The 27,160-nt window shown below is 47.2% G+C and overlaps 1 protein-coding gene across 1 annotated transcript in view; it reads left to right on the forward strand.

The window, feature by feature from the left end:
• Positions 1 to 27,160, forward strand: part of EXOC4 (exocyst complex component 4) — a 409,051-nt gene that overhangs the window by 106,939 nt on the left and 274,952 nt on the right. Inside the window, exons 8-9 of the mRNA XM_075599349.1 lie at positions 18,144 to 18,289; positions 19,299 to 19,387. Coding sequence (XP_075455464.1) covers positions 18,144 to 18,289; positions 19,299 to 19,387 — 235 coding nt within the window. The remainder of the gene's footprint in view (positions 1 to 18,143; positions 18,290 to 19,298; positions 19,388 to 27,160) is intronic.

Below are 27,160 nucleotides of genomic sequence, written 5' to 3' on the forward strand. Positions count from 1 at the left end.
TCAGGTGATAGGTGCTGCGTGTGGTAGGGGTGAGGAGCTTGTTCAGATAGATGGGTAGCTTGCCCAAAGTATTTGAAGTATTAATGCCATTTTAATTAGTTTTTGAAGTGAAACTTCCTTAGTGGCGCCTCATTCGTAATGGGACAAAAATGGATTGTGGAGACAGGAAATGAAACGGATGTGACGTCAGTGCTGGCAGTTGAGGCCGGGCTGTGTTCTGCCCGCTCCAAAAATCACATGCGGTGGCGATAGCCGGCGGCGCTGCTCCTAACGGCTGCCGCTCCCCCCACATAGCCGCTGACATTTGCGGTGACGGCAGCCGCCGGCGCCGCTCCTAACGGCCGCCGCTCCCTGCCCGCTGCCATGCCGCCGCGTCATGCCAGCTTCTCTTCCGCCCACTCCACCGGCTGAGCAATGATTGGCTGCGGCCTGCGCATGCGCCGCCGGGCTCACGACATGCAGCAAGGTGCACTGCTCAGCTCAGCTGCCGCCAAGCTCTGTGAGGCTATAGTCCGGCGCCGCCATTCCCCCCACACTGCCTTGTCGCCTCCTGCTCCGGTAACTGGGAGTGGGGGGGTTTGTGTGCACCGCCGGGGGGAGTTTGAGCGCGCCGCCGGGGGGAGTTTGAGCCCGCCGCCGGGGGGAGTTTGAGCGCGCCGCCGGGGGGAGTTTGAGCGTGCCGCCAGAGGTTGGGGGGGAGTTTGAGCGTGCCGCCGGGGGGGAGGGGGCGGAGTTTGAGCGCGCCGCGGGGGGGGGGCGGGGGGGTTTGAGCGCGCCACCGGGGGGGGGGAGGAGTTTGAGCGGGTGGCCGGGGGGGGGGGGGGTCTGCTCAGAAGAGTCAGACTGAGCCCCTCGGGTCCGCAGCTCTGCCGGGGGTGGGGGGAGTCAGGAAAGAGGGGGCAGGACACAGACAGAGAGACACACATACACTGACACACATACACTGACACACATACACTGACACACATACACTGACACACATACACTGACACACATACACTGACACACATACACTGACACACATACACTGACACACATACACTGACACACATACACTGACACACACACACACACACACACACACACACACACACACACATTGACTGACACTCGCACATACGCACACTCTGACGCACGCATGCACGCACGCACAAATACACTGACACACGCACGCACACCCCAGTGATGTACCGAACACCACCCCTGAATGATGTGCCTATTCCCCACCCCCCCCCCCCCCTGTGAGCTCCCGCACCCGCTCAACATCCATGATGCTGGTACTGCTGCCAATAAACATGACCCCGCCAATCAAATTTACTCATGCTCTAAGCAGTAATAATATTATTGTTACTTTACATGTTGCTGACAACACATAGATAAGTTTCACTTACTATGCGCGTGCGCAGCACACACAGCTTTTTTTTTAATATACTGGGCATTCTTTGCTTTCTATAGCAGGCTTTAGCTCACCTCCCCAGCAGTGCAAGATCTCTGTAACACTTTCCTGTTTGTGATCATTTGTTGCCAATATTCCCAGCAGTTTGAGGCGCAATCTGTAACAATAAATGTTACCTTAGTAATATAAGGATACATTGTAGCTGCTGATTGATGAAACTGAAGGCAGCCATTAAGTGAACCCTGGGAAGCAGGATCTTTGCTGATCGATTCACAAGAGAACGAATCGATCAGCAGCTTAGGTAATTGGTTTTCTATAAAGGTAATACAAGGCTGCATATATAAAAACAAAAAAATATATATTTTTTTTTAGATGAAAGTGCTGCTTGGACTGTCTCTTTACGTGCTGTGGTGTGTAGATAATACTGGGGAGTCCTCACACCCGTAGTTGAGACACAATGAGCTGGGAAGATTCTCTTTCGCACTCATCATCCGTCGGTCATGAATACACTTTAGTTGAATTACTGGGGCAGAAAAAAGAAAGCGCGTTTTTGGTGGTGCAACTGGCCGCACCTGGTGAAGCGGTTAACCCCCGAAAAAAATTGTGCATTGTTTTTCTGCCGCAATAAAGCAAAGCTTGCTTTGGGTGCTACGGAGAATGCTCGATATTCTGCAGGCTCTGTTCTCTGTTGAATGCTTCGATGGCAATTTCAGGGGCTACCAGATTTTCCAGAAAATCAAAAACAGTCTTGTATAGGTAGGAGGCTGCAGAGAGACCATAGAGACAGTCACGGTTCCAAATCAAAAGCTCATTGTAATTAAATGCGCTCTAACTTGTCTCAGGAAGTAAGGAGACATCTGAAAGGCTGACAAAACTGAAGCTGTCAGATCAATGCCAGGAAACCTGTTAATGGAACACTTTTTTGCTAGGTGCAGGGTGACTTACGTTGGGTCTTTTGACCGGTTCTTGCTTTTTTATTTGTGAAGACGCTCTAATTAAACTCCGAGTTTAGAAAGTGGAATCATTAGGTTACGAGGAACCCACGCGCGAGCCATGGAAAATGTATTTCTGGGCAATTATAACTGTATTGAAGCAGCTCTTTGCGAGCGCAAGCAGCGGCATAGACAGCCGAGTATAATGGGCCCTGTATTACACATGACTTTAAGCAGGATCAGAGAGAAACAGACTGAATACTGCACCACGAGTAATAATGCATGTAACATCCAACATGGGTGGAATAAAGAACACGGGAACATTGCTGGTCACAGTGAAATATATCCGCTACACAAACCTCAGACGGATGTGTGTTTGAAATCATCTTCATTTGTTTTTCCTTCTCTATACAAAAACCATGGTGTAACTCAACCAGGGGGTGCGCAGCGGTTGCAGAGGTCCTGCGCTCTCTCCATGGCATCTAAATTAAATGCTGGGGGGGAGCCGCGCGAGGCCTCTGTAATAAACTTGCCTTCCAGCGACGTGTCGTCATGATAACCCCGGCGTCAAATGACGCCTCTGGTCACGTAACATCACGTTGCCATGGTGAAGTGACGTCACATGACCTCGCAGCATCATGTGATGCCCGAGCGGGGAGGGGGGGGGTCAGTTAGAGTGATATCGGTTGGTCCCACTACGTATAGTACAGCCGTTATGGTTCTTTGGGCCACATCTTGCCAGTGGCCAAGTGTTATGTTTCGCCTTCAGTGCACAAAGAAAATGGAAGCAGGCACACGGTCTGCTGAAGATGCAATTTAATGTGCCACCAAAGGGTCCAACGTTTCGGCAAAAATTGCCTTTATCAAAGAGAGGGCTGCGGTGTGCATGCACTTCCACATATCACCTTCAGTGCACCCCCAAGAAAATATACACACAAAAAAACTGTTTTTTATTCCTTTTTTCTTCTTCTTGTAGTGAATGTAAACAAATCTAACAATTTGTTTTTGTCCATCCTGGAAAATGGATTTCTTCGGTACTGTTTTCTCCCTCTCCACGGGCTGCCTGCTATTTTAGTGGCTGTTTTGAATAATATTTGGCAAATATAGTTAGCCCCTGTGCTCATGTTTATAGCTTTTTATAATATGTACATTAATAAGGGTTACTTTTTAGAATGACAGTTTATTAGACTGTTGGTTATTGGAATCCACGACCATAACATTTCCAATTCCAATAAAATATCCAATTTTCAGTGTCGTATGGTAACATTGGATAGACTCAATTGTGTGGGTTTTGTGAATTATTGGTAAAAAAAACATATGAAAAGAGCCGCAAGTTAGTGATGGGTACTGACTTCTGCCAGCCTTGGGTATGCAACATTGATCTGTAACTTTGCCGAGAAACTTGATATCACAAGTATTTTCCCACCCCCCACTCCCCAAGTATTGAACCACCTGTGCTGAAGCTGGGATATCCTGAAAACCTGACCTGTTGGGGGGGGGGGGGGCGCTGGGGACTGCAGTTGAGCCCCCTTGCTTTATAGCATGAAGTCATTAGAAAAACTTGACTTTACATCTGATTTATTTGCATTTCGTTCATAAATTGCTGCAATCATATCGGGAACAAGCACAACTTCAGCTGTGACTAATTTCGTTTTGAAATATATGAAAATAGACAAAAAGCCTCCGTTTCATGAAATGTAATCCACAAACGTGTCATAAAATGCTTGTTTTCAGTGTAGCATGAGACAGTGGGGCTTGCGAGAGATTCTTGTGGTTCTGCTAATTAGTAACATTTGCCAAGATGAGCGATAGCCGAGTGCTAGAGAAACTGTTTGGGAATGGTTCAGATCCCTATGAAATGCCTGCCGTGTGCCCATTTGTATTGTGACCACTGATGCACACACACAAACACACATTATCACACTGACTTCTTGGCATAGGCAGGGCACAGCTGTCCCGGTACGCACGAAGGGCACTTGCCATTCATCGCCAGCTGTTGCGTGAGCCTCTGAGTTTTTCGCCATGCGCCAACTGCTGAGCTGGCAGAGATTCATAGAAGTCCTACAGCGGGAGTTGCATAGAAACAGAGAAGCTGACAGCTGATGAGGACCATTTGGCCTACCTAATGGGCCTGCCGTATTGTAAATCCTTACCCTCTGCTTGCTCTCTTGCTTTTCGTTATTCTCTTTCCTACCCCCTAATGCTTCTCTGGTGCTTATCCTGTGCGGGTTTTGAATTCCTTTACTGCAGACGCAATAGATTTAACTCTGCATTTCATGTTCAGAAGCCCCAGTCCGGGAAAAATATCTGCAGTGCGCAGCAATCCTGAGTATATCTGTATACCTCCAAATCATTCAAACGCTCGTTTTCTTGAGAATGGAGGCCCAAGAATGAAATTGTCATTTCTCAGTGTGTGTTCAGCTGCAGATCCCTGAATGCCTTCTACTGAACAGCAAATGGGCAGGTGGGTGTTTAGGGGGACACTGCCAGTGCAGGATAGACTGCAGCGGGAGGCAGCACCTCACAAAGCTAAAACATTAAACACCAGTGTGGGGGACCAAGGCTCCCCATGTTCAGCCAATCAGATAAACCAACAGGCCAGATTTTCAGTTTTTTTTTTATAATTAACTCAATATTAGCCAATTAACCTTGTAATGATCACTAAAACGCCTCACTTGTGTATGTGCAGAACAGGGGAGCCCTGTTGTAGATAGACGTGGAAGAGCTCCATAATGCATGTTTGTTGGTGGAGATGGGAAGAACACACCCCAGCTTTAGGCGAAAGGCTTGAGATTAGTTCTTTGTTAAAAATCCATGCTTTTTGGTATGTTCACTCAAAACATTTAGGGCTGTAATTACGCAGTGGAGTTATTTCCCAGAACACCTTCTGGTGCCGGCACACACTACGGCTTATTTACGTGTCCTGCTACTGTATAACCGGTATATTTTCTGGGCAAATGGAACAACAGTGCAGTAATCTAACACGTTACAAATGTGGGGAGGGGGAGAGGATTCTCGCATCAGCGTAATCGATTCTATGTAAAGTGTAGTAACACGGTGCAATAGAGGTATTGCTAATAGTACACAGAAAAGAAAACAGATTCCCTGTCCTATGGCTTGGCCAGAGATTTCATTATACCAATCTTTTACTATTTTTATCTTTTCTCTAATAAAGGGTATAAAATCTCACACGACGACACACAGTTTCACCGAGTGCATTCTGCAGGGAATCTGCCTTCTTTTCTGTGCACCAATAATATAACACAAAACCACTTTATATGGCATTCGAGTCTGCAGTTCATTAACACCATTATGATTTGTGAATTCAATAGAAATTGTGTGTGTGTGTGTGTGTGTGTCTGTCTGTTTCTTTGTCTTTCTTTGGCCATAAAAAATAAAAGGCTATTAATCACAAACTATTGTGTTAAACTCCCTACCTCCTGGAATTAAAATGGACCCAAACGCAGTGAGACATTTACCATCTATATAATGAAGCCATCTACATTAAATTAGTTGCAGAATATATATTTTTCTTACCTTTGTGGGACCGGCCATTTAAATGGTGATCATATCTTCTGAGTGGTATTTGCTATGCTATTGCTCTCTTGCAGAGTGTATTCAGAACCCTGCGTATCGGCACATCACCCGGGGGGACGCAGGGGCAGTTTAGATTAATGAGATGACCCCTTCCTCTAAACATAATCCCGAATCGCCAAATACGCGTGATGCTTTTAAATGGGATTCTATGCACGGGAGTTCTGCTGAGCAGTAACTATATATGCAAAAGCCATACTAACCGTACAGTCTTCACATACTGATTCAATGAAAACCCCTGTAAAAAAAAAAAACAAACTAACTGCAATACCTCCTGTATTTGTTTCGCTGCTGCCTGGCTCATTAAAAAGCCGTGTGCCCCCCCCCCCCCCCCACACTGTGCTAACGGCACTTGCCTTAACTCTGGGGCGCCTTGTGTATATTCTCAGCGCTCCGCATGTTGGGCCATCATACCGTGAAATTATTAGCTCTCTGGGACCAGAGTTCCCCGTCCCTTAGATGTTTCATGCACTTGTATTGTACGGTGAGAGCAGCGATCGCCTCTGGATCTGCTAATAAAGGATTTCTGGACGCATTGCAGTTCCTAGAGAGAGAATTTGGCCTCTTCCAACATGGCGGGTGGACACCCTGGCGACTTTGTTTGTTGTTCAGCACATCAAAAACTTCTGTAGACATAAATGCTTCCCGCCACACTGTGTTTGGGTGCTGCTGCTACGAGTGTTGCTGAGGAACTGCTTTTCCTACAGTTGCTTCTTTGTTTTGTGTAATCGTGTTTATTATGCTGCGTTCGCTTATGAGAGAGAGCGCTGTGCAGTGTTTTACTAACTTGAGTGGAGCTTGTTTAACGGAGATATGTTGGCACCCTGACATTAGCGCCATGAACCTCCCGTCCGATGAGGAGACTCCAGCTCTCTCCCAGTCATTCTGACATCTGTAACTAGCAGGCTGGACATTGTACACACATTTTGCCTTTATTTTGCCCCTTTTCAGTGGCATTGGGTTATTTTAAAACAGGCTGCCATGTAATAGTATGTAAATGCCACGTATGTAGCATGCAGGGGCAGACACCGTAAAACAGTGCCACGTATTCCTGCTGCTAAGAGTAACAATATAATAATTACTGATACCAGTGGTATGACTGGCAAGTGTCCAAAGTCATTGTGCGCTTTCTACCAGAGCTGCTGAAATGGAATCGTGTGTGGGTCATTTCACTCTGACCTTTTGCCACACTGACCGATCTAAGAATTGAGAACGTACATGTTCAAGGCCCATTCACATGCATGGACCATAAGGTGCTGAGCAGCTTAGCACATTTTAGCAAATAATGTCCTAAATATTCATTCTTGTGTGTGAATATCTTTTTATTCTCCCATTTACACCCATTGTATTGTATTGTATGTCTTTATTTATATAGCGCTTTAATGTACATAGCTCTTCACAGTAGTAATACACGTGGTAATCAAATAAATAACAGATCATGGGAATAAGTGCTTTAGACATAAAAGTAACATTAAGGAAGAGGAGTCCCTGCCCCGAGGAGCTTACAGTCTAATTGATTGGTGTCTTCCATTTGGTAAACCCTTTATTTAACAGTAAACGCTCTTTAAAGCGGCAATGCCTCCTAGGATGTGATGTGACATGTTTAAGGGTTTATTGGGGGATTGGTGACATTTTTCTTTTTAAAGTTATTTTGTAAATATTGTGACTTTGATTTCCTCTGGCCGCATCTTTTTTGTTTGTCACTGTGTGTGACACCAAGACCACCCTCTGTCCCCCTCCCCTTATCACTGTGTGTGACACCCAGACCACCCTCTGTCCCCCTCCCCTTATCACTGTGTGAGACACCCAGACCACCCTCTGTCCCCCTCCCCTTATCACTGTGTGAGACACCCAGAGTCCTCTCTGTCCCCCTCCCCTTATCACTGTGTGACATCCCGACCCCCCTCCCCTTATCACTGTGTGTGACACCCAGAACCCCCTCTGTCCCCCTCCCCTTATGAGTGTGTGTGACACCCAGAGCCCTCTCTGTCCCCCTCCCCTTATCACTGTGTGACACCCAGAGCCCTCTCTGTCCCCTCCCCTTATCACTGTGTGACACCCAGACCCCCCTCTGTCCCCCTCCCCTTATCACAAGTCCTTCCTTCGCCCTTATCCCTTCCTGTCCGTAAGGAGCTGGGATAAATAGGGATAGAGACCAGCCTTCTGCTCATCACACACAATGGATGAGCCAAAGGAGACCAAAACCCTCCAATGTTCTACCATGCCTACAAACCGATGTCAAAGTTACTGATTATTGCTCTTAAGCTCAAAATCTGACACCCTTGTTTAGCTCCTTAACCCAGGGGTGGCCAGTCCAATCCTCAAGGGCCACCAACAGGTCAGGTTTTTAGGATATCCCTGCTTCAGCACAGGTGGCTCAGTCTTGGACTGAGCCTCTGATTGAGCCACCTGTTCTGAAGCAGGCATATCCTGAAAACCTGACCTGTTAGTAGCTCTTGAGGACTGGAGTTGGGTACCCCAGCCTTAACCCTATTGGTCAATTCGTTAAAACGCAGTTCACATAGTAACAGTGGCAGGGAAGGTCAGATTCCTGACTAAATAACAGGAGTCCTTTGGCCTCATCTCTCTTCCCATTTAAATCATTGCACTTCCATTTTCCCCAGCAGTCGGCGTGATTAATTCTGACGTTTCACTGCAGAACCTCGTGTAGGAATAAGTACTTCTGTACGTCTTCACATTGAGTTAAGGCGTTTAGCCCTGGCTACCGCGTGCGTGCGTGAGTGCGTGTGTGTGCGTGCGTGCGTGCGCGTGTGTGTTTATGTATTTTTTCATCTTTCCATTTCTGAGGTTGGAGAAATCGGCGCTTAACCTTTTAATTACCGCTCTGTGCGCAGAGAAATCGCTAATGAAGCTGGAAGTTCACACTGTGTATTATGTGTTAACATTGTTGTAATTCACGGGATGATTCTATTAGGTGGAGGTTAGACAGGGAGGGTTAACTGACCGCTGACATATCCACAATCGCATTGTGTTTTTAAGCAGCAGTCCAAGCTGCCATTTAAAAAAAAAATAATTATTTAATGTAATTCTCCCCTTTTTAATATGTGCTTCAATACAATCCACATTCGTGATGTGCCGGTTATGCGGTACCCGGACATATTTAAAGTAACCCATGGCGCCGGGACCCAGTGCCGGGTAATTTCCGTTCTGCTCCGCTCCCTCGGTCCACCTCTTGGAGAACGGCAGGAGCAGAGCAGCAGAAGAGACGTACCTGCAGTCGGCGGCGGAGGGTGACGAGGACCGCGGCGGAGGGTGACGAGGACCGCGGCGGAGTGTGACGAGGACCGCGGCGGAGGGTGACGAGGACCGCGGCAGAGGGTGTGGAGGACCACAGCGACATCCCGGTGGCGGTGGGAGCAGAGGAAGACATCCTTCAGGCGGTGGCAGCAGAGGACGAGCCTTCGCAGCCGATGCCGGTGAGAGCAGAGGAACAGGTGACCGGAGCAGGAGCGTTACTATTGGACAACCGGGGAGGAGCTGCACCTGAAGTCGACCCGATTGAGCCACCTGTGCTGAAGCTGGGATATCCTGAAAACCTGACCTATGTTAGGCCTCGGCCAGGGTAAATGCACGCTCTATCGCTCTCGAGCGCCGTGACGTCACGCGCTGAGCAAGCTGGAGCGGTTCCTGGCCATTTGAAAATGGGCTGTAGCGTGCGTGGGGGTCTTGTCAGGGGCCGTGGCCGTGACGTCACGGAGCTGGGACGCCCTCATTGGGCGAACCACTCACGTGACCCGGCCATCGCACGACAAATACACACTGATTTCTCACTTCAAGCAGCGCTCCTCTGAACTCTCACGCTCACTACAAGCAGAGCTCCTCTGAACTCTCACGCTCACTACAAGCAGTGCTCCTCTGAACTCTCACGCTCACTACAAGCAGAGCTCCTCTGAACTCTCACGCTCACTACAAGCAGTGCTCCTCTAAACTCTCACGCTCACTACAAGCAGCGCTCCTCTGAACTCTCACGCTCACTACAAGCAGCGCTCCTCTGAACTCTCACGCTCACTACAAGCAGCGCTCCTCTGAACTCTCACGCTCACTACAAGCAGCGCTCCTCTGAACTCTCACGCTCACTACAAGCAGCGCTCCTCTGAACTCTCACGCTCACTACAAGCAGCGCTCCTCTGAACACTCACACTCACTACAGCTGCTCTCATTGCCTCGCGCTGGCTCAGCGCTTCGTGAGCGAGCCTTCACCCTGGACGAGGCCTTAGGCTGCGCTTATAGTGCCGGCGACACAATCGACGACGTCACCCGTCGCCATTGCAATTGTTGTATTTAAAGTTTAGGCGACTAGCCAGCGACGTCATAAGGGGGGAAGGCAGAGGGACGGAGAAGCTCTCTGATTGGCCACATGGAGAGACCGTCGCTGAAAAAAAAAAATCAAACAGTGACTACCAGATGTTTGGTAGCGCTGTAGCTCCGTCGCGTGCACTATAAACGCCGGCAACTGTGACAATGCATTTGTTTTAATGCGACGTCGCTGTCGCCGGCATTATAAGCGCAGACTTAGAGTAATGATGAAAGCTGTCAGCCGTGCAACGTCTGCTGTTTTATTTTTTTTTGTTTACATTTGTTTTAGCATTAGTTTAATGCTTTTTAGCAAATAAAAATACCACTTTTGAGCAAATTCACATATCTGACAGGTCTGCAAACCGGCCTGTCGCTATTCTCTGCTTCCAGCCAGGGATTCTGGGTAATGATATGCAAATGTTTTTAACATTTGGCCCCAGCATTATTACCACGGCGCATTCAATATTCGCCCAAAATAATCCTGTGTAATAGCACATGGTCTACAAATGTTACATTGAGACTGGAGGCTGTGATGCCAGCTTGTGATTAGCATAACAAAAGTGAATTTAACGACCATACAGGAGCTTTAAAACTGAAATCCCATAGAATACCTTAATAATCCCATGCAACATCCAAGTTCTATATGTGTAATCTGGCGTGTCCCGAGCAGATGAATGTATATATTTTTAGCAGATGAGTGAAGCTGCTCCTTTTACGCCTGCACTGGGACGTCCGTCCCCGTGAAAGGGTTAATATTACAACAGTGTTTTTTTTTTTTTCCCAAGTGGACACGCAAGACGCAGAAAACCTTTCGCCGCCTCGAGCGCTTTTGCAGAGCTGGTTCTTCAGCAATTAAAGGCCCTCTCCCAGAGTTTGTTGAAGTGCTTCTATAAAGGAAAAGGGTTTTAATTTTTGTTTTCATTAAGTTGAGAAACATTAGCAAATCTACATTAATGGTGCTTCTAATTGGACAATTGGCATTGCTAATGGATTTAATTATGCTGGCAGCTATTTCATTACCTAAATTACCCTGAATGGTTTGCTGCTGATGTTTTTCTGTTTTTTTTTTTTTTTTAATATATATATCAAGGTATTGGGTTTAGTTGTTAAGAACAAAAGTCCATTTCTCTTTATATGCAGGTCTTCTCTGTGTGTGTGTGTGTGTGTGTGTGTTTTTATTTTTTGGGGATTTCAAATGTTTAACTTGGAAAACATTAAAAATTTGCCATTCTCAGTCATGGATTGTTTTATTATCTTTTTTTTACTGTACATAGAGGCACAGAAATTGGCAATTTACAAAAAACATGAGTACAGGCATACCCCGCATTAACGTACGCAATGGGTCCAAAGCATGTATGTAAAGTGAAAATGTGCTTAAAGTGAAGCTGGTATTGCTGTTCAGGACGTGCTGACAGGCGCATGTGCGAACTGCCGTTTGCCTATTGGGCGAGGGGTATCAGTGCGCCACTACTACGGCTGTCTGGGGTATGGGGCTATTGAAAATATGTCCTTACTCGTGAGTGTACTTAAAGTGAGTGTCCTTAAACCGGGGCATGCCTGTATTGAGTTTACAAGGCTGAAGAAACAGCTCAGTGAGTAAAGACACAGGGCCTCATGCAGAGAGCAGCGAATTTTAAAATTGGCGAATTTAATAAAAAGGAGCTTTTTTGGAGAGTTTTAATCTCCATATGCAGAAAAGTGCGAATTCTGCTATGTTTAACATGGATGCGTCTGGCGAGTTTAAATTGGCGAGATGCGCGCTTCAGAAACGTGTAAAAACAAAATCGCGCCTTTTTTTTCCCCTTTGCAATGGCCGCGAGCGGCAGTTTTTTTTGGCGAGGCAAAACGGAGACAATCGCGCCATTTTATTGGCGCGAACAGCCGCTAGATGCCGTTCGCGCCTCTCTGCATACGGATATTTTTTAAACTGGCGAGATAGCGGTTCTCGCCAGCCGCGAGGCGAGTTTTACAAATAGAAAAGAAAAATTGGCGCGTTTTTCGGAAATCTCCATTTTCTGCTGTTTTCTGCGCGATTATCTCCAAAAAATGGCGAATTTCGAAAATTCGCAGCTCTCTGCATAGGCCCCACAGACTTTGTAAACAATGAGGCATCGTATCAGAATTATAAGGAATGTAACAACAATTTGAAAAGGGCAATCAAATTGGCAAAAATGGATAATGTGAAAAGGATTGCAATAGAAAGTAAGATCAACCCCCAAAAAGTTCTTTAAGTAACTTAATAATAAAAAAAATCAGAAAAGAAAATATAGGACCCTTCCAGTGTGAGATGGGCAGGCAGATTATTGGAGATAAGGAAAAAGCAGAGGTATTAAACAAATTATTTCCCATTGTGCATACCCGGGAAAAATCAATTTCAATAGTAGTGCCGCAGGAGGAAGCCACAACCTCTATATTAACGAACAATTGGTTAACGGAGGAAGAAGTTCATAGTCGGCTTGATAAAATTAACGTAAATAAGGCACCTGGCCCCGATGGCAGACATCCAAGAGTTCTCAAGGAGTTAAGCTCAGTAATAGCCAAACCATTACATTTAATATTCAAAGACTCCATTTCCACAGGCTCAGTACCACAAGAATGGCGTATAGCAGATGTGGTGCCTATATTTAAAAAGGGAGCTAGATCAGAACCAGGAAATTACAGACCCGTAAGCCTGATTTCAATAATGGGGAAGCTACTTGAAGGTTTAATACGGGATAATATTCAAGAATACCTAATGGAAAACAAATTTATTAGTAATAGCATGGATTTATGAAGGATATATCATGCCAAACTAATCTTATTTGTTTCTTTGAGGAGGTAAGTAGGAATTTAGACCAGGGTAATACAGTTGATGAGGTCTACTTAGATTTTGCAAAGGCTTTTGATACGGTTTCACACAGGAGGTTGGTGTACAAAATAAAAAAAATTGGACTCAGTAAAAATATTTGCACTTGGATTAAAAACTGGTTAAAGGATAGACAACAGAGGGTTGTCATAAATGGAACTTTTTCAGGTTGGGCTAAAGTCGTGAGTGGAGTACCTCAGGGATCGGTACTGGGACCCCTGCTTTTTAACTTGGTTATTAATGACCTTGAGGTTGGGATCGAGAGCAAAGTCTCCATCTTTGCTGATGATACTAAATTGTGTAAGGTAATAGAATCAGAGCAGGATGTAATTTCTCTTCAGAAGGACTTGGAGAGACTGGAAACGTGGGCAGGTAAATGGCAGATGAGGTTTAATACAGATAAATGTAAGGTTATGCATTTGGGATGCAAGAATAGAAAGGCGACACACATTAAATGGAGCTAAATTAGGGGAGTACTTGACGGAGAAGGATTTAGGCGAAGTCCCCGGTGGTGACGGCGGCGCGTGCACCGCACACCAGTCACTAACCTCAATCAGGTGGGCTCCAGTGTGTTCTCGCGTGTTGACTCGCGCAGTGCGGTGGTGCGTCAGCCAGCAGGGGAGACAAGAAATCTGTTTTCCTATGCGGCAACGCCGTCACTTTGTGCGCAGTGCTTTCAGCTGCTGTGCTTTGTGTTGTGCTGACGTTATGGCCGCCCGCTCCCCCCCCCCCTGTTTTGGCCACACACCCCCGCGCCTCCCATTGCTCCCTGCAGATTGCAGTTTTAAGCTGTGCACGCGCCCCCAGGATGTCAGGCGTGCGTGCAGCACCCACCGCCGGGGGCTTAGCCTTAGACAGCAGGCTTGTAGACAGCAGGCTTAGCAATAGTGCCCAAAGTCATGCAGTAGCTGCAAAGGCAAACAAGATATTATCTTGCATCAAACGGGCAATGGATGGAAGGGAAGTAAACATAATTATGCCCCTTTACAAAGCATTAGTAAGATCGCACCTTGAATATGGAGTACAATTTTGGGCAATCAGATAAGAAACAGGGCACAATGGAACGCATCAATCCGTTGTGCCCTGCTTCTTATCGGATTGCTGAGACTTGGGGTGCAGACAGGGATTCCCTGAACGAGGAGCACCGGTGAATATCAGTATATTTTTCCCCTTATTGGTGTGCAGCAATAGTTCTTGTTTTAGTGCAATTTTGGGCACCACTCCTAAGAAAAGACATTCTGGAACTAGAGAGAGTGCAGAGAAGAGCCACCAAATTAATAAAGGGGATGGACAATGTAACTTATGAGGTGATGCTAGCCCCCCGCCCTCAGTTCCCGAGATACTTAATGGTGAAGTTACCGGTATCACTCCCTGATTTTTAATTGGGATTTAAATGACCGTCCAATAGGAAGCCACAAACGATGATGTTGCAGCTTCCTATTGGCCTGCGATTTCTTTGAGGGAGATTTAAACCCGGTAACATCACCATTGAGTATCTTGGGTACTGGGGCAGTCCCCGGAGCGGCAAACAGTGGTGTTTGGCTCTTGGGGAACCGGATCCCACCCTATAAAAAAGAGAAATAATGGGGGGTTAAGAACGAGGAGGAGGAATAATGATCAAAACTCCAATTTTAAGGACTTTTTTTTTTGCCTGGAAAGTAACAACTCTGATCAAGGCGCAAATGCAGCCAGCGGAGACTGAATTAAAGCCGGCTGCTGGAAGGCAGCCTTCTTCCCACTAAGCCAGTACTTCAGCCCTAGTCCGTAAGAAAGGTTTATAGTGTGACATTTATTACCTCCGTTTTATTACGGCTTTCATCTGAAAACATGAGTGACCCCAACGTTACCCAGAGGTAATGTCTCTGCATTATTTATCAGCTGGTAAGCGAGCGTAGCTGATTTCGTCATTTCCGTGAGCGTGGCGCTCCGATCTCTCTTACGGTGCTTTTTTATGAAGACGCCTTTTCCGTAACGTGCTGTCCTATTCTTCTGACCATGGCTTTCTCTGGCTCTTTTCCCCCTCTGTCGCTAAGTCCCTCCCACTGATTGTTCCACCGTGCATTTGGAGGGACCACCATTTGCATAACGTGTCATTTTCTTTGTATGCTTTTGCCTTTCTCTTGTATTTGTGGGTTTTGGGCAAACATTGCACTGTTTGGAACATGTTTTGAAAGCAGTTCTTATGCTGTTTGATTCACACACCTTGTTTTCCAAATCTGTTTACCCCTACCCCTTCCCCCCCTCCCCTCTCTCCCCCTTCCCCCCCTCCCCTCTCTCCCCCTCCGCTCCCCCCCCTCTCTCTCCTGTTTCCCCTGTCCCCTTCTCCCCCCCTCTCTCCCCTATTCCCCTCCCCCTCTCTCCCGTTCCCTCTCCCTCCCTGTCTCTCCCCGGCTACCCTCCCCCTTCTCTCTCCCGTTCCCCCTCCCTCCCTGTCTCTCCCCGGCTACCCTCCCCCTTCTCTCTCCCGTTCCCCCTCCCTCCCTGTCTCTCCCCGGCTACCCTCCCCCTTCTCTCTCCCGTTCCCCCTCCCTCCCTGTCTCTCCCCGGCTCCCCTCCCCCTTCTCTCTCCCGTTCCCCCTCCCTCCCTGTCTCTCCCAGGCTCTCCTCCCCTTTCTCTCTCCCGTTCCCCTCCCACCCTGTCTCTCCCCGGCTCCCCTCCCCCTTCTCTCTCCCGTTCCCCCTACCTCCCTCACTTTCAAGGTGTCCTTCGGTTTATTGATCCTCTGAGAAGGTCAGGGGGTATAAGGGTAAAGAAAATGCTGTTCGCAATATGTTATGTTTAGGAAAAGTCAATTGGACAAATAGATTCTTTACAAAAGATTGTTTTCTGGCCAACTGTAGGGTTAAAATTTTAGGGCCATAAAATTTGCGCTAAATTTGCGCTGTGTGCGCTAAAAATGAGTAATGAAGCAATCCATGTCGTTTCTCCCCCCCATTTTTTAATACAGGACTTCAGCTCTGGGAACCCCCTGCTTCCGGAGGTACTTTCCTTCGTTGTGGGTGGCAGTAGCCACTCCTGGGTTCACTATATGGCTTCAAACCTCCCAGGTCCTGCGGGCCAATCGGAAGCCGTGCCGTCATCAGCGTGGCTTCCTATTGGCCCTTGTGACCGGGGGGGGATCTTTAAACGGCAGGAAACCGCAGGAAACCGCAGGAGATACCTTCGGAGGCAAGTATCTCTTCAGGCAGGGGGTCCCTGGAGCTGTAATTAAGGGGGTTCAGCTCTGGAGACCCCCCTGCTTCAATACTGTATTTAAAAAAAAAAAAAAATGAGTACAAAAATAAATAATGGCATTTATTGCTTTTTTAAACATCACTGCATACTTGGGTGTTTCTGTCAATTTTGCAAAGCGCTAATGTTTTCTGTTTGCAATACTCTAATTCAAACACTAATCGTTTCCTTTGATGTATTGGTGATCGGTGCCGCATGGAGTAGATTGGAACCCAGAGTTCTGGAAGTTGTATTGATAGATCCTGGCTGGATGGCGCCCGCGCTGCCCCTCTATTCAAACCGCGCTTTCCTTTGTGTTTGCCTTTGAAGCTGCTGCTCTTGCTCTCCTGAACCCTGTGTGTTCTCTCTTGCTTCCTTTTTTTGTTGTTACTTTTTCTGTTCCTGACATTAACATGAACCTTGAAAAACATGATCCCGGGGATGGAATAAGATGACATTCAGACAAATACACAATTAAAATGTCACAAACGCCTTTATCTTCGACCGTTTGGGAGAGTACGGGTTATACTTACACGGCGAACACGACCGCGTCCTTGTGTTAACCTAGGCTCGCAATGTATTTTAATTACCACTGCAGCTTTAAGTTTAACAACTCCAATCTCGCTCCTCCCTCTACAGGGATGTTTATCAAATTTACAGTTAGTTTTTCGCCTGTTTTGAGCAGCAATACTGCTTCCCCGCCCCTTTTTTTGTTTGTATATAGTATGTAAAGCATGTGACAATGTATTATTCTACATTCTTACCTAAACTGGCAATCCTGTAATAAATCCTGTAGCAATCCTGATTGTGTGCCTAACGAAATGGCCGCCTTTTGACTTTGTGCTGCAGTCAGTGACATGCTGCAGCTGATATGTAACATGATATTACTAACCAGTCTGCTGGTTGGAACAGAGCAGCAGATCTGTTTGTGATACGTTGGTGCCAAAGGGCAGAGCTCAAAAAGGTGTGTGTGTGTGTGTGTGTGTGTGTGTGTGTGTGTGTGTGTGTGTGTGTGTGTGTGTGTGTGTGTGTGTGTGTGTGTGTGTGTGTGTGTGTGTGTGTGTTCAAAAGAGGGTGTATAGGACTTTCTAAATGGTTGCTGTAGCAACCAAAGAATGATCAGTACATTAACAAATAAATAATGGGGAGTTTTTTTAAAAATACAGACTGTTATCTAATAGTACAGAACTGAATTCAAATAAAAACATATAGGATTTTTCATGTTCTTCTTGAATGCTATTCAAATTCCTTTACACTTTGCTACTTTGAGTTATTTCAAAATAAACAATGAATACATGATAAATTGTTTTCACTTTCTGTGCTGCACATTTTCTTTTTATTTTGAAAATGGTATTGTATTTTTTAATTTTTTTTAAAAATCTTGCTGGAATCAATGCCGGGCAACATATGTGCACGCAAGATACAAAATGGCGGCAGGGTCAGGGACAATAATAAGGAGATAACGTTGCAGTTTTCTATTGGTGACCCTGCTGTCATGTTTGTAGTTCGGCAGGCATATTTGTCAGGGGAGCATGGATGAGCACTTTAGGGATGCTTTGGTTCTGGTAATTAAACATTATATATATATATATATATATATATATATATATATATATATATATATATCGGTATATATAATCTCCATCTCCCCGAGGGGAACTGCTACTTAAATATTTAGTCAGTGTGTACCTGTCCCCTCTGGCAGCAAAGGGGTTAAAAATACTGTACTATACATTAAAAACCATGCAGGGATTTTGTGGGTGCCTTCCTCCACCTTACGGTTGGTCTGCATGTAGTTTTACACTTTGCCTAGTTGTGGAAGTAATCTCTTCGCTGTCTCCGTTACAGCTGCTACTGACCGAATATCTGGACATGAAGAACACAAAGACGTCTTCCGAACCATCCGCCCAGCTGAGCTACGCCAGCACCGGGCGGGAGTTCTCCGCCTTCTTCGCAAAGAAGAAGCCCCAGAGGCCTAAAAACTCACTTTTCAAGTATGTTTCATGGAAGGTTATCCTGTGGGGGACAGGACATGATTACAGTGATAATCCAGCATAGAGGCGCCAGAATAGTTGGTAGCCACGGCAGGCCACGTTAAGGGTAGACGTATTGTACGGGCTTGTTTTATGGAAGGTGATTGCCCATATATTAGTCCAAAGGAATTTGCCCAATGAAATACAGGCGTCCTTTACTTCTGTGTCTGCAATGCTTTGCTTGGCACTTAAGAAGCATTCCTACCTATAACCAAATTGCCATGTTCAGAAGATGAAAAGTTGGTGAGTTGCGCCTTAAAAAGCAATCGGACATTTTTAAAATGTTCAATGTTTCCATGGTGTCAAGTTTTGGAGTTTTTGGGGTTTTTTACCCAATCTCTTTCGTGATGACATCTATTAGATTGTTCCGAAATATATAAGTAAATTGTCAAATGATGACGTTTCTCTCTTGCTCTCCGTTTGTAGAGTACTTATGCTGTCCGTCAAACACATAAATATATATACTGTAAAGTATGTGATGGGGAGTACCTTTATGAGCATGAATTTCAAAGGAACGACATGTACTTTTACAATCACTATAAATAAGGGTTACTGAAGTTTTCTAGGGAAAGCTTATGTATGTATATATATCTTTGTATAGTGCCATTCAGCAGGTACATAGCTCCTTACAATACCGGTGGCATAATATTATAACACAATGGGAATAAGCGCTTCAGCCAAAACAATAGGAAGAGTAATCCCTGCCCTGAAGAGCTAACAATCTGATTTATTTGAGAGTATTTCTTTTACAACCCCACGCCTGTGAGTGCAGACATGGAGCTCTTTTGAAAGTGGGTTTCTCGTTCTGCTTTTTAACAGGCATAAAACGTACTCAAATACTTTATTGTTTCTAAGTATTTTGCCTTTCCGGGCGGTCGGGCGTTACGCTCAGTTGCTCGCTGTCTGTTGATACGTGGGGTGCCTTGCTTCTGTATCAGTTTAGGAATAATCGTTCCCCTCGTTTCCTCAGGTTTGAGTCTTCGTCGCATGCAATTAGCATGAGCGCCTACTTACGGGAGCAGAGGCGAGAGCTGTACAGCAAGAGCGGGGAACTTCAAGGTAGGAGGATATATCACCCCGGGTGAATTTGCTCCCCCACCCCCTAATTTTGGAAACCAACGAAGCCATCGTGCTGCAGTCTTCCAGCTTTTGAAAGCTTGTAAGCACAGTCATTTAAAGGATTGGAAATTGGGGGTTCCCACTTTATTGTCAGCTCTGAGGGACCCCCTGGTTCCCGTGATACTTGCCAATGAAGTTACCAGGTTTTATATCCCCCTCCAGGGGAAACAAAATGGCTGCTAAATCTTGGGCCAATAGGAAGCTCCAATAACCGGGTATGGCTTCCTTTTGGGTGGCCATTTGAAGCCTCTTGAAAAAAACAAGGAAGTGATGCCAGTAATTTCACCAGTAACTATCTCGGGAACCAGGCCAGGGGTGTCCCAGAGCTGGCAATAGCACGGTTCCACTCCAGAGGGTCCCCTGGTTCCAGTCCTGTTAATAAATGGGTGCTGGTTTTGGTAGACGACTTCCTTGTAATGTTAAGCTGCTTTTGGATGCCCAAATGACCTGCGCTTAATATTGCATTGTCAGGGAAGCAGTTACGCCTGTCAAATGTGGTAAACGTCTAACTTAATACTGGTATAAGATAAGCCAGTGTTTCTGAACCAGGGTGCCAGGGAACTGTGTGTGTGTGTGTGTGTGTGTGTGTGTGTGTGTAAGAGAGGGCGGTGTGTGTGTGTGTGTAAGAGAGGGCGGTGTGTGTGTGTGTGTGTGTGTAAGAGAGGGCATTGTGTGTGTGTGTAAGAGAGGGCAGTGTGTGTGTGTGTGTGTGTAAGAGAGGGCAGTGTGTGTGTGTGTGTGTGTGTGTGTGTGTGTGTAAGAGAGGGCGGTGTGTGTGTGTAAGAGAGGGCGGTGTGTGTTGTGTAAGAAAGGGCGGTGTGTGTTGTGTAAGAAAGGGCGGTGTGTGTTGTGTAAGAAAGGGCAGTGCGTGTGTGTTGTGTAATAGAGGGGTGTGTGTGAGTAAGAGAGGGGTCTGTGTGTGTGTGTAAGAGAGGGCAATGTGTGTAAGAGAGGGCAGTGTGTTTGTGTAAGTAAGAGAGGGGTGTGTGTGTGTAAGAGAGGGCAGTGTGTGTGTTTAAGAGAGGGTGGTGTGTGTTGTGTAAGAAAGGGCAGTGCGTGTGTGTGTGTGTGTGTAAGAGAGGGCGGTGTGTGTGTGTGTGCAAGAGAGGGGGAGGGCTCTGGGTGTGGGGAGATTAGTGTGATGCGTGCCTTTTTGTGGTGTGGGGGAAGGTATGTGGTGCAAGTAAGAGAAGGAGGGTAATGGGGTTTTATGATTTAAGAAAGCGGGCGAGTGCTGTTTGAGAAGGTGGGGTGTGTGTTGAGTAAATGGGAGCGAGTGTGGTGTGTGTTGAGTAAATGGGAGCGAGTGTGGTGTGTGGTGTGTGAGGTTGAAGGTGGAGAGTGTAAAAGGAGGATGGGTGTGTGCTTGTGAAAAGGATACAAGTGTATGAGGAGGGGGTGAATAAGGTCTGAAGAGCACCCCGAGATTCTTAAAAATTCTTCAGCTGTGCCCCAGCTCATAGGTTGAGAAGCGCTGCAGTAAGTGTTTGCAGGAAGCTTGCACCCCGAGGTTACAGCAGCACAACGAGGCAGTGTGCTCCCCCCATGCCTGGGAAATAAAGCTCTTCTTTTAGATTGGCTTTGTCTTCTCTACTTCACTGGATCGCTGCATTACTGAGCAGCAAACCGTGCGTTGTATGGTCTTAAATATTCATGCTGACGGGGGTATTTACAGCCATCAATCTGTATCGGGCAGGTGGCTTTTTCTTCCCTGCTGGTGCTGTTGTGGGAATTGAAGTGTTAGCTCAGCAGAAGAGGCGCGAGTCGGGTAAATGCCTTTTTACAAAAGGAAACGCACAACATTCTGCATACAGCTATTAATAAAAGCCAGTGTTGTGTTGTGTACAAAAGCTCAAGCCGTCACGGTCCTGTAACATGCAGAGAAAATCTTATTTCTCTAATTCATTAGTAGAATAAATCACAAAGCTTATACATTGAGCAGTATCTACCTAGCTATATATATATATATATATATATATATATATATATATATATATATATATATATATATATACACGTATATGTAGATCTGTATAATTTGCGATGATCATTTTGGTGTGTATGTTTTCACACTGTGTTAATAACCCCTTGCAAACGCTTCCAGTCTTGACGCTGATTAAAAGTTGTTGCCAATTGGTTCCTTATCGCTGCTCAATGAATATACCACTGTGAGTCTAATATACATCATCTGCGTACCCTGAGCTAACTACACTTCCACACACAACCTCTTCTTCTTAATCACACGTTGTGTCCATACCTACATCTACAGCAGGAGTGGCCAACTCCAGTCCTCAAGGGCCACCCGCAAGTCAGTCGTTGACTGAGCCAACTGTGCTGAAGCAGGGATAATAATATAATAAAAATAGTTTGTTCTTGTATAGCGCTGCTAGTTTTATGTGGCGCTTTACAGACACATTTTGCAGACACAGTCCCTGCCCCGTGGAGCTTACAATCTGTTTTTGGTGCTTGAGGCACAGGGAGATTAAGTAACTTGGCCAAGGAGCCGACACCGGGAATTGAACCAAGTTCCGCTGCTTCAAACTCCGTGCCAGAGTCAGTGTCTTTACTCACCGAGCCGCTCCTTCAGCCTCCAATATATCCTGAAAGCCTGACCTGTTGATGGCCCAGGAGGACTGGAGTTGGCCTCTCCTGATCTACAGTATGAACCTTTATTGCATGAGAAAATTGTCCAGTTCTGCAACCCTCACTGCTTAAAACAAGAAGTCCTCATCTTTCGGAAGCACACCCCTTCATACTCTAGTAGATCAGGGGTGCTCAACATCAGTCCTCAGTCGCCCCCCCCCCCCCAAAAAAAAAACATTCCCATGATATGGCGAGGTTGAAGATGGATCAGTTTTTAGATAACAAGGCTGCACATATTCTCTGTACAAACTTCTATTCGTGGTGAGAAAGGCACGCGTTGTAATACTCTCTGGCACTGAAGGTTTGTAGGTGCGTGTCCACTTATTTATTTAAACATATATTCTGCGTTTTATTATTCTTGTTTTTCCATTTTGTAGTAGTTTTATGGAAGAAATATTGCTGTTAAATTGTGCGTGGAAACTCTTAAATATGGCTCCTTTTGTGTAACTGTGGGATATTTGGCCAGGGGTGACTGCAATTTGATATGCTTTCTCTGTGCGGTTTGTTATCATTCTTATAATTCTAGTCAGAACTTTGGGGACCTAATTTGCAGAGCTCTTAAATATTTGCTCCCCTGTGAGGCGCCTGTGAGGAGGAGTAGAGAACGTTACATTGTGCCATTGCTCAGTGGTCCTGCAAACAGAACAAAGTTATACAGTCTTTAAAGATGTTGGCATAAAAAATATGTTCAGGTGGCTCCCCAATTAAATAATCAGAACCCAGTGCAAAAAGGTGTAGCACCTCTCTCTTCCAGGGTGCGGCACCAATATACTCCAGAAGCATTCTGACGGGCAGCTGTAGGGTGTAACGCTGGCATTGCATTTTTATTATCACTTTCATTATAACGTTTAGCACAGCGCTTTAGTAGCCGTATTCGTCGTGGAGAAATGTATCCGTGTAACGCTAACACGGGCTGTCTTTGTGTACAGGTGAATCTAAGCCGTGCCCTGAACGGTTTCTAATCAAATGTTTTGGCTGTTTTGTTAGCGTGTGACAGGATTACCACAGACCTCCTGTGTGGTACCATCTCTCCAAGTTCCCTTCCCCTTGAAATACACATTAATACATTGGGGAAGCTCAAAGTTTAACTATGTATGCTCTTCGTCAAAATCCTTATTTACAATCTCCATATATCAACCACTTCATGCAACAACCAATAATGCAGAAGTTCTCTGTCATTTCCTTTCCCCTCTAACCCGCTACCTTACTGTTTAAGAATTTGAATGTCATGTTGTATGCCTGAGACAGACAGGGATCTTTTAAACACCTCCAGAAGATCCCTGCAAGGTTTTAAAAGTTCAGCACATCCAACTACGTCTGCAGTACATTCAAGTGTGTTACAGGATGCAACACGGCTAATGGTAATTTCTAATTGCTGGTGGGTAAAATTAGGCTGACTTGCAACAAGCCACATGATGATACAGAGGAGGAGAGCATAAGGGTCCGAGGTCCGTGTCATGGGAGACCAGCACTTTTAACAGATTTACCTTCCAGGATCAGTTCACTAGTCAAGACAACATTGTTGAATAAAATGGGGTTTATTCGGGCAAGCCCGCAGACACACAAACATGCACAAATACAAGGGAATACATACCGTCTGGGGGGAGGCACTAGCCTCAACTAGGTGCAGGGCGCCTGCTTCGGAAAGTTTTACCCTGTCCACTCCACGTCCAGAAACGCACAGTACTCTTTGCGGGCAGAGCTATCGTGCTCTCCCCGCTGATTTCAGCGCCTTCCAATTTTGAGAAATTGGACGCGAGAACTTGCTCCCAGCACTTATCCTCCGCTTGGCCGGGCTACTCCGGCACCTCTATGCCGATCACCCGCCGGTCGTGTCACTGGACTAAGCTCGGAGGAAGTAAAATCGTTTCTCAGAAGTTGGCCGTGTTCTCAGAACTTGGCCGCCACTGTAGAACTTGTCCTCAGCTAGGCTAGGCTTTCCCGGCACCTCCGTGCCCAGTGCTTTGCTATTCCGTGCAAAGCACCTTTGAAAAGCCTGCCACGCTTCACCGGACCAAGTCTAGGAATTGTCTGGTTCTCTGATCGGGCAGTCACCTTACATAGACCTCGCTGTCCTATGTTTAACATGGAAGGGGAACTGGCGACCAATAAGTTCATGGGTTTGCACACAGCAGCCAATCACGAGCCGGCAGCTCGTCTGGCGTAATCAATCAAAGGAGGGGGCGTGCTTGGGCTCAGGCTGCTGGCAAGGTGGGAAATATGAACTGGCCAATGTAAATCGTGCCTACGAACTCCGTCTCGGCAACAGCTTCTTCTGGCCAGCCCATTACCGCCCGCTGGGTAGGCTCCACAGAGTCTGGCTACAGCAAAGGGTCTCGCCCGCTCAGAGACCATCCGCAGATCTGTTCCTCTGCCCTTCCCTGCCTTCCAGATGGCCCGACACCTAGCCCATCCGTCCCTTTGATCCGCCATTGCCATGCAGGCACCTCGGCTAATCTTATTACCAGGGCTGCCTTCATAGCGATGGATTACACATACATTGTATTACAAAATGAGAACTTAAAACTTGGGCTCTAAAACTGTGTGTTAAAGCCGGCTCCTGCACTGTGTGTTAAAGCCGGCTCCTGCACTGTGTGTTAAAGCCGGCTCCTGCACTGTGTGTTACAGCCGGCTCCTGCACTGTGTGTTAAAGCCGGTTCCTGCACTGTGTGTTAAAGCCGGCTCCTGCACTATGTTTTAAAGCCGGCTCCTGCACTGTGTGTTAAAGCCGGCTCCTGCACTGTGTGTTAAAGCCGACTCCTGCACTGTGTGTTACAGCCGGCTCCTGCACTGTGTGTTAGAGCCGGCTCCTGCACTGTGTGTTAGAGCCGGCTCCTGCACTGTGTGTTACAGCCGGCTCCTGCACTGTGTGTTAGAGCCGGCTCCTGCACTGTGTGTTAAAGCCGGCTCCTGCACTGTGTGTTAGAGCCGGCTCCTGCACTGTGTGTTACAGCCGGCTCCTGCACTGTGTGTTACAGCCGGCTCCTGCACTGTGTGTTAAAGCCGACTCCTGCACTGTGTGTTACAGCCGGCTCCTGCACTGTGTGTTAAAGCCGGCTCCTGCACTGTGTGTTAAAGCCGGCTCCTGTACTGTGTGTTAAAGCCGGCTCCTGCACTGTGTGTTAAAGCCGGCTCCTGCACTGTGTGTTAAAGCCGACTCCTGCACTGTGTGTTACAGCCGGCTCCTGCACTGTGTGTTAAAGCCGGCTCCTGCACTGTGTGTTACAGCCGGCTCCTGCACTGTGTGTTAAAGCCGGCTCCTGCACTGTGTGTTAAAGCCGACTCCTGCACTGTGTGTTACAGCCGGCTCCTGCACTGTGTGTTACAGCCGGCTCCTGCACTGTGTGTTACAGCCGGCTCCTGCACTGTGTGTTACAGCCGGCTCCTGCACTGTGTGTTAAAGCCGGCTCCTGCACTGTGTGTTACAGCCGGCTCCTGCACTATGTTTTAAAGCCGGCTCCTGCACTGTGTGTTAAAGCCGGCTCCTGCACTGTGTGTTACAGCCGGCTCCTGCACTGTGTGTTAAAGCCGGTTCCTGCACTGTGTGTTAAAGCCGGCTCCTGCACTGTGTTTTAAAGCCGGCTCCTGCACTGTGTGTTAAAGCCGGCTCCTGCACTGTGTGTTACAGCCGGCTCCTGCACTGTGTGTTACAGCCGGCTCCTGCACTGTGTGTTAAAGCCGGTTCCTGCACTGTGTGTTAAAGCCGGCTCCTGCACTGTGTGTTAGAGCCGGCTCCTGCACTGTGTGTTAAAGCCGACTCCTGCACTGTGTGTTACAGCCGGCTCCTGCACTGTGTGTTAAAGCCGACTCCTGCACTGTGTGTTACAGCCGGCTCCTGCACTGTGTGTTACAGCCGGCTCCTGCACTGTGTGTTAAAGCCGGCTCCTGCACTGTGTGTTAAAGCCGGCTCCTGCACTGTGTGTTACAGCCGGCTCCTGCACTGTGTGTTACAGCCGGCTCCTGCACTATGTTTTAAAGCCGGCTCCTGCACTGTGTGTTAAAGCCGGCTCCTGCACTGTGTGTTACAGCCGGCTCCTGCACTGTGTGTTAAAGCCGGCTCCTGCACTGTGTGTTAAAGCCGGCTCCTGCACTATGTTTTAAAGCCGGCTCCTGCACTGTGTGTTAAAGCCGGCTCCTGCACTGTGTGTTACAGCCGGCTCCTGCACTGTGTGTTACAGCCGGCTCCTGCACTATGTTTTAAAGCCGGCTCCTGCACTGTGTGTTAAAGCCGGCTCCTGCACTGTGTGTTACAGCCGGCTCCTGCACTGTGTGTTAAAGCCGGCTCCTGCACTGTGTGTTAAAGCCGGCTCCTGCACTATGTTTTAAAGCCGGCTCCTGCACTGTGTGTTAAAGCCGGCTCCTGCACTGTGTGTTACAGCCGGCTCCTGCACTGTGTGTTAAAGCCGGCTCCTGCACTGTGTGTTACAGCTGGCTCCTGCACTGTGTGTTAAAGCCGGCTCCTGCACTGTGTGTTACAGCCGGCTCCTGCACTGTGTGTTAAAGCCGGCTCCTGCACTGTGTGTTAAAGCCGGCTCCTGCACTGTGTGTTACAGCCGGTTCCTGCACTGTGTGTTAAAGCCGGCTCCTGCACTGTGTGTTAAAGCCGGCTCCTGCACTGTGTGTTAAAGCCGGCTCCTGCACTGTGTGTTAAAGCCGACTCCTGCACTGTGTGTTAAAGCCGGCTCCTGCACTGTGTGTTAAAGCCGGCTCCTGCACTGTGTGTTAAAGCCGGCTCCTGCACTGTGTGTTAAAGCCGGCTCCTGCACTGTGTGTTACAGCCGGTTCCTGCACTGTGTGTTACAGCCGGTTCCTGCACTGTGTGTTAAAGCCGGCTCCTGCACTGTGTGTTAAAGCCGGCTCCTGCACTGTGTGTTACAGCCGGCTCCTGCACTGTGTGTTAAAGCCGGTTCCTGCACTGTGTGTTAAAGCCGGCTCCTGCACTGTGTGTTAAAGCCGGCTCCTGCACTGTGTGTTAAAGCCGGCTCCTGCACTGTGTGTTAAAGCCGGCTCCTGCACTGTGTGTTAAAGCCGGCTCCTGCACTATGTTTTAAAGCCGGCTCCTGCACTGTG

This window comes from Ascaphus truei, chromosome 5 (assembly GCF_040206685.1).
Source record: "Ascaphus truei isolate aAscTru1 chromosome 5, aAscTru1.hap1, whole genome shotgun sequence".
Classification (NCBI taxonomy): domain Eukaryota; kingdom Metazoa; phylum Chordata; class Amphibia; order Anura; family Ascaphidae; genus Ascaphus; species Ascaphus truei.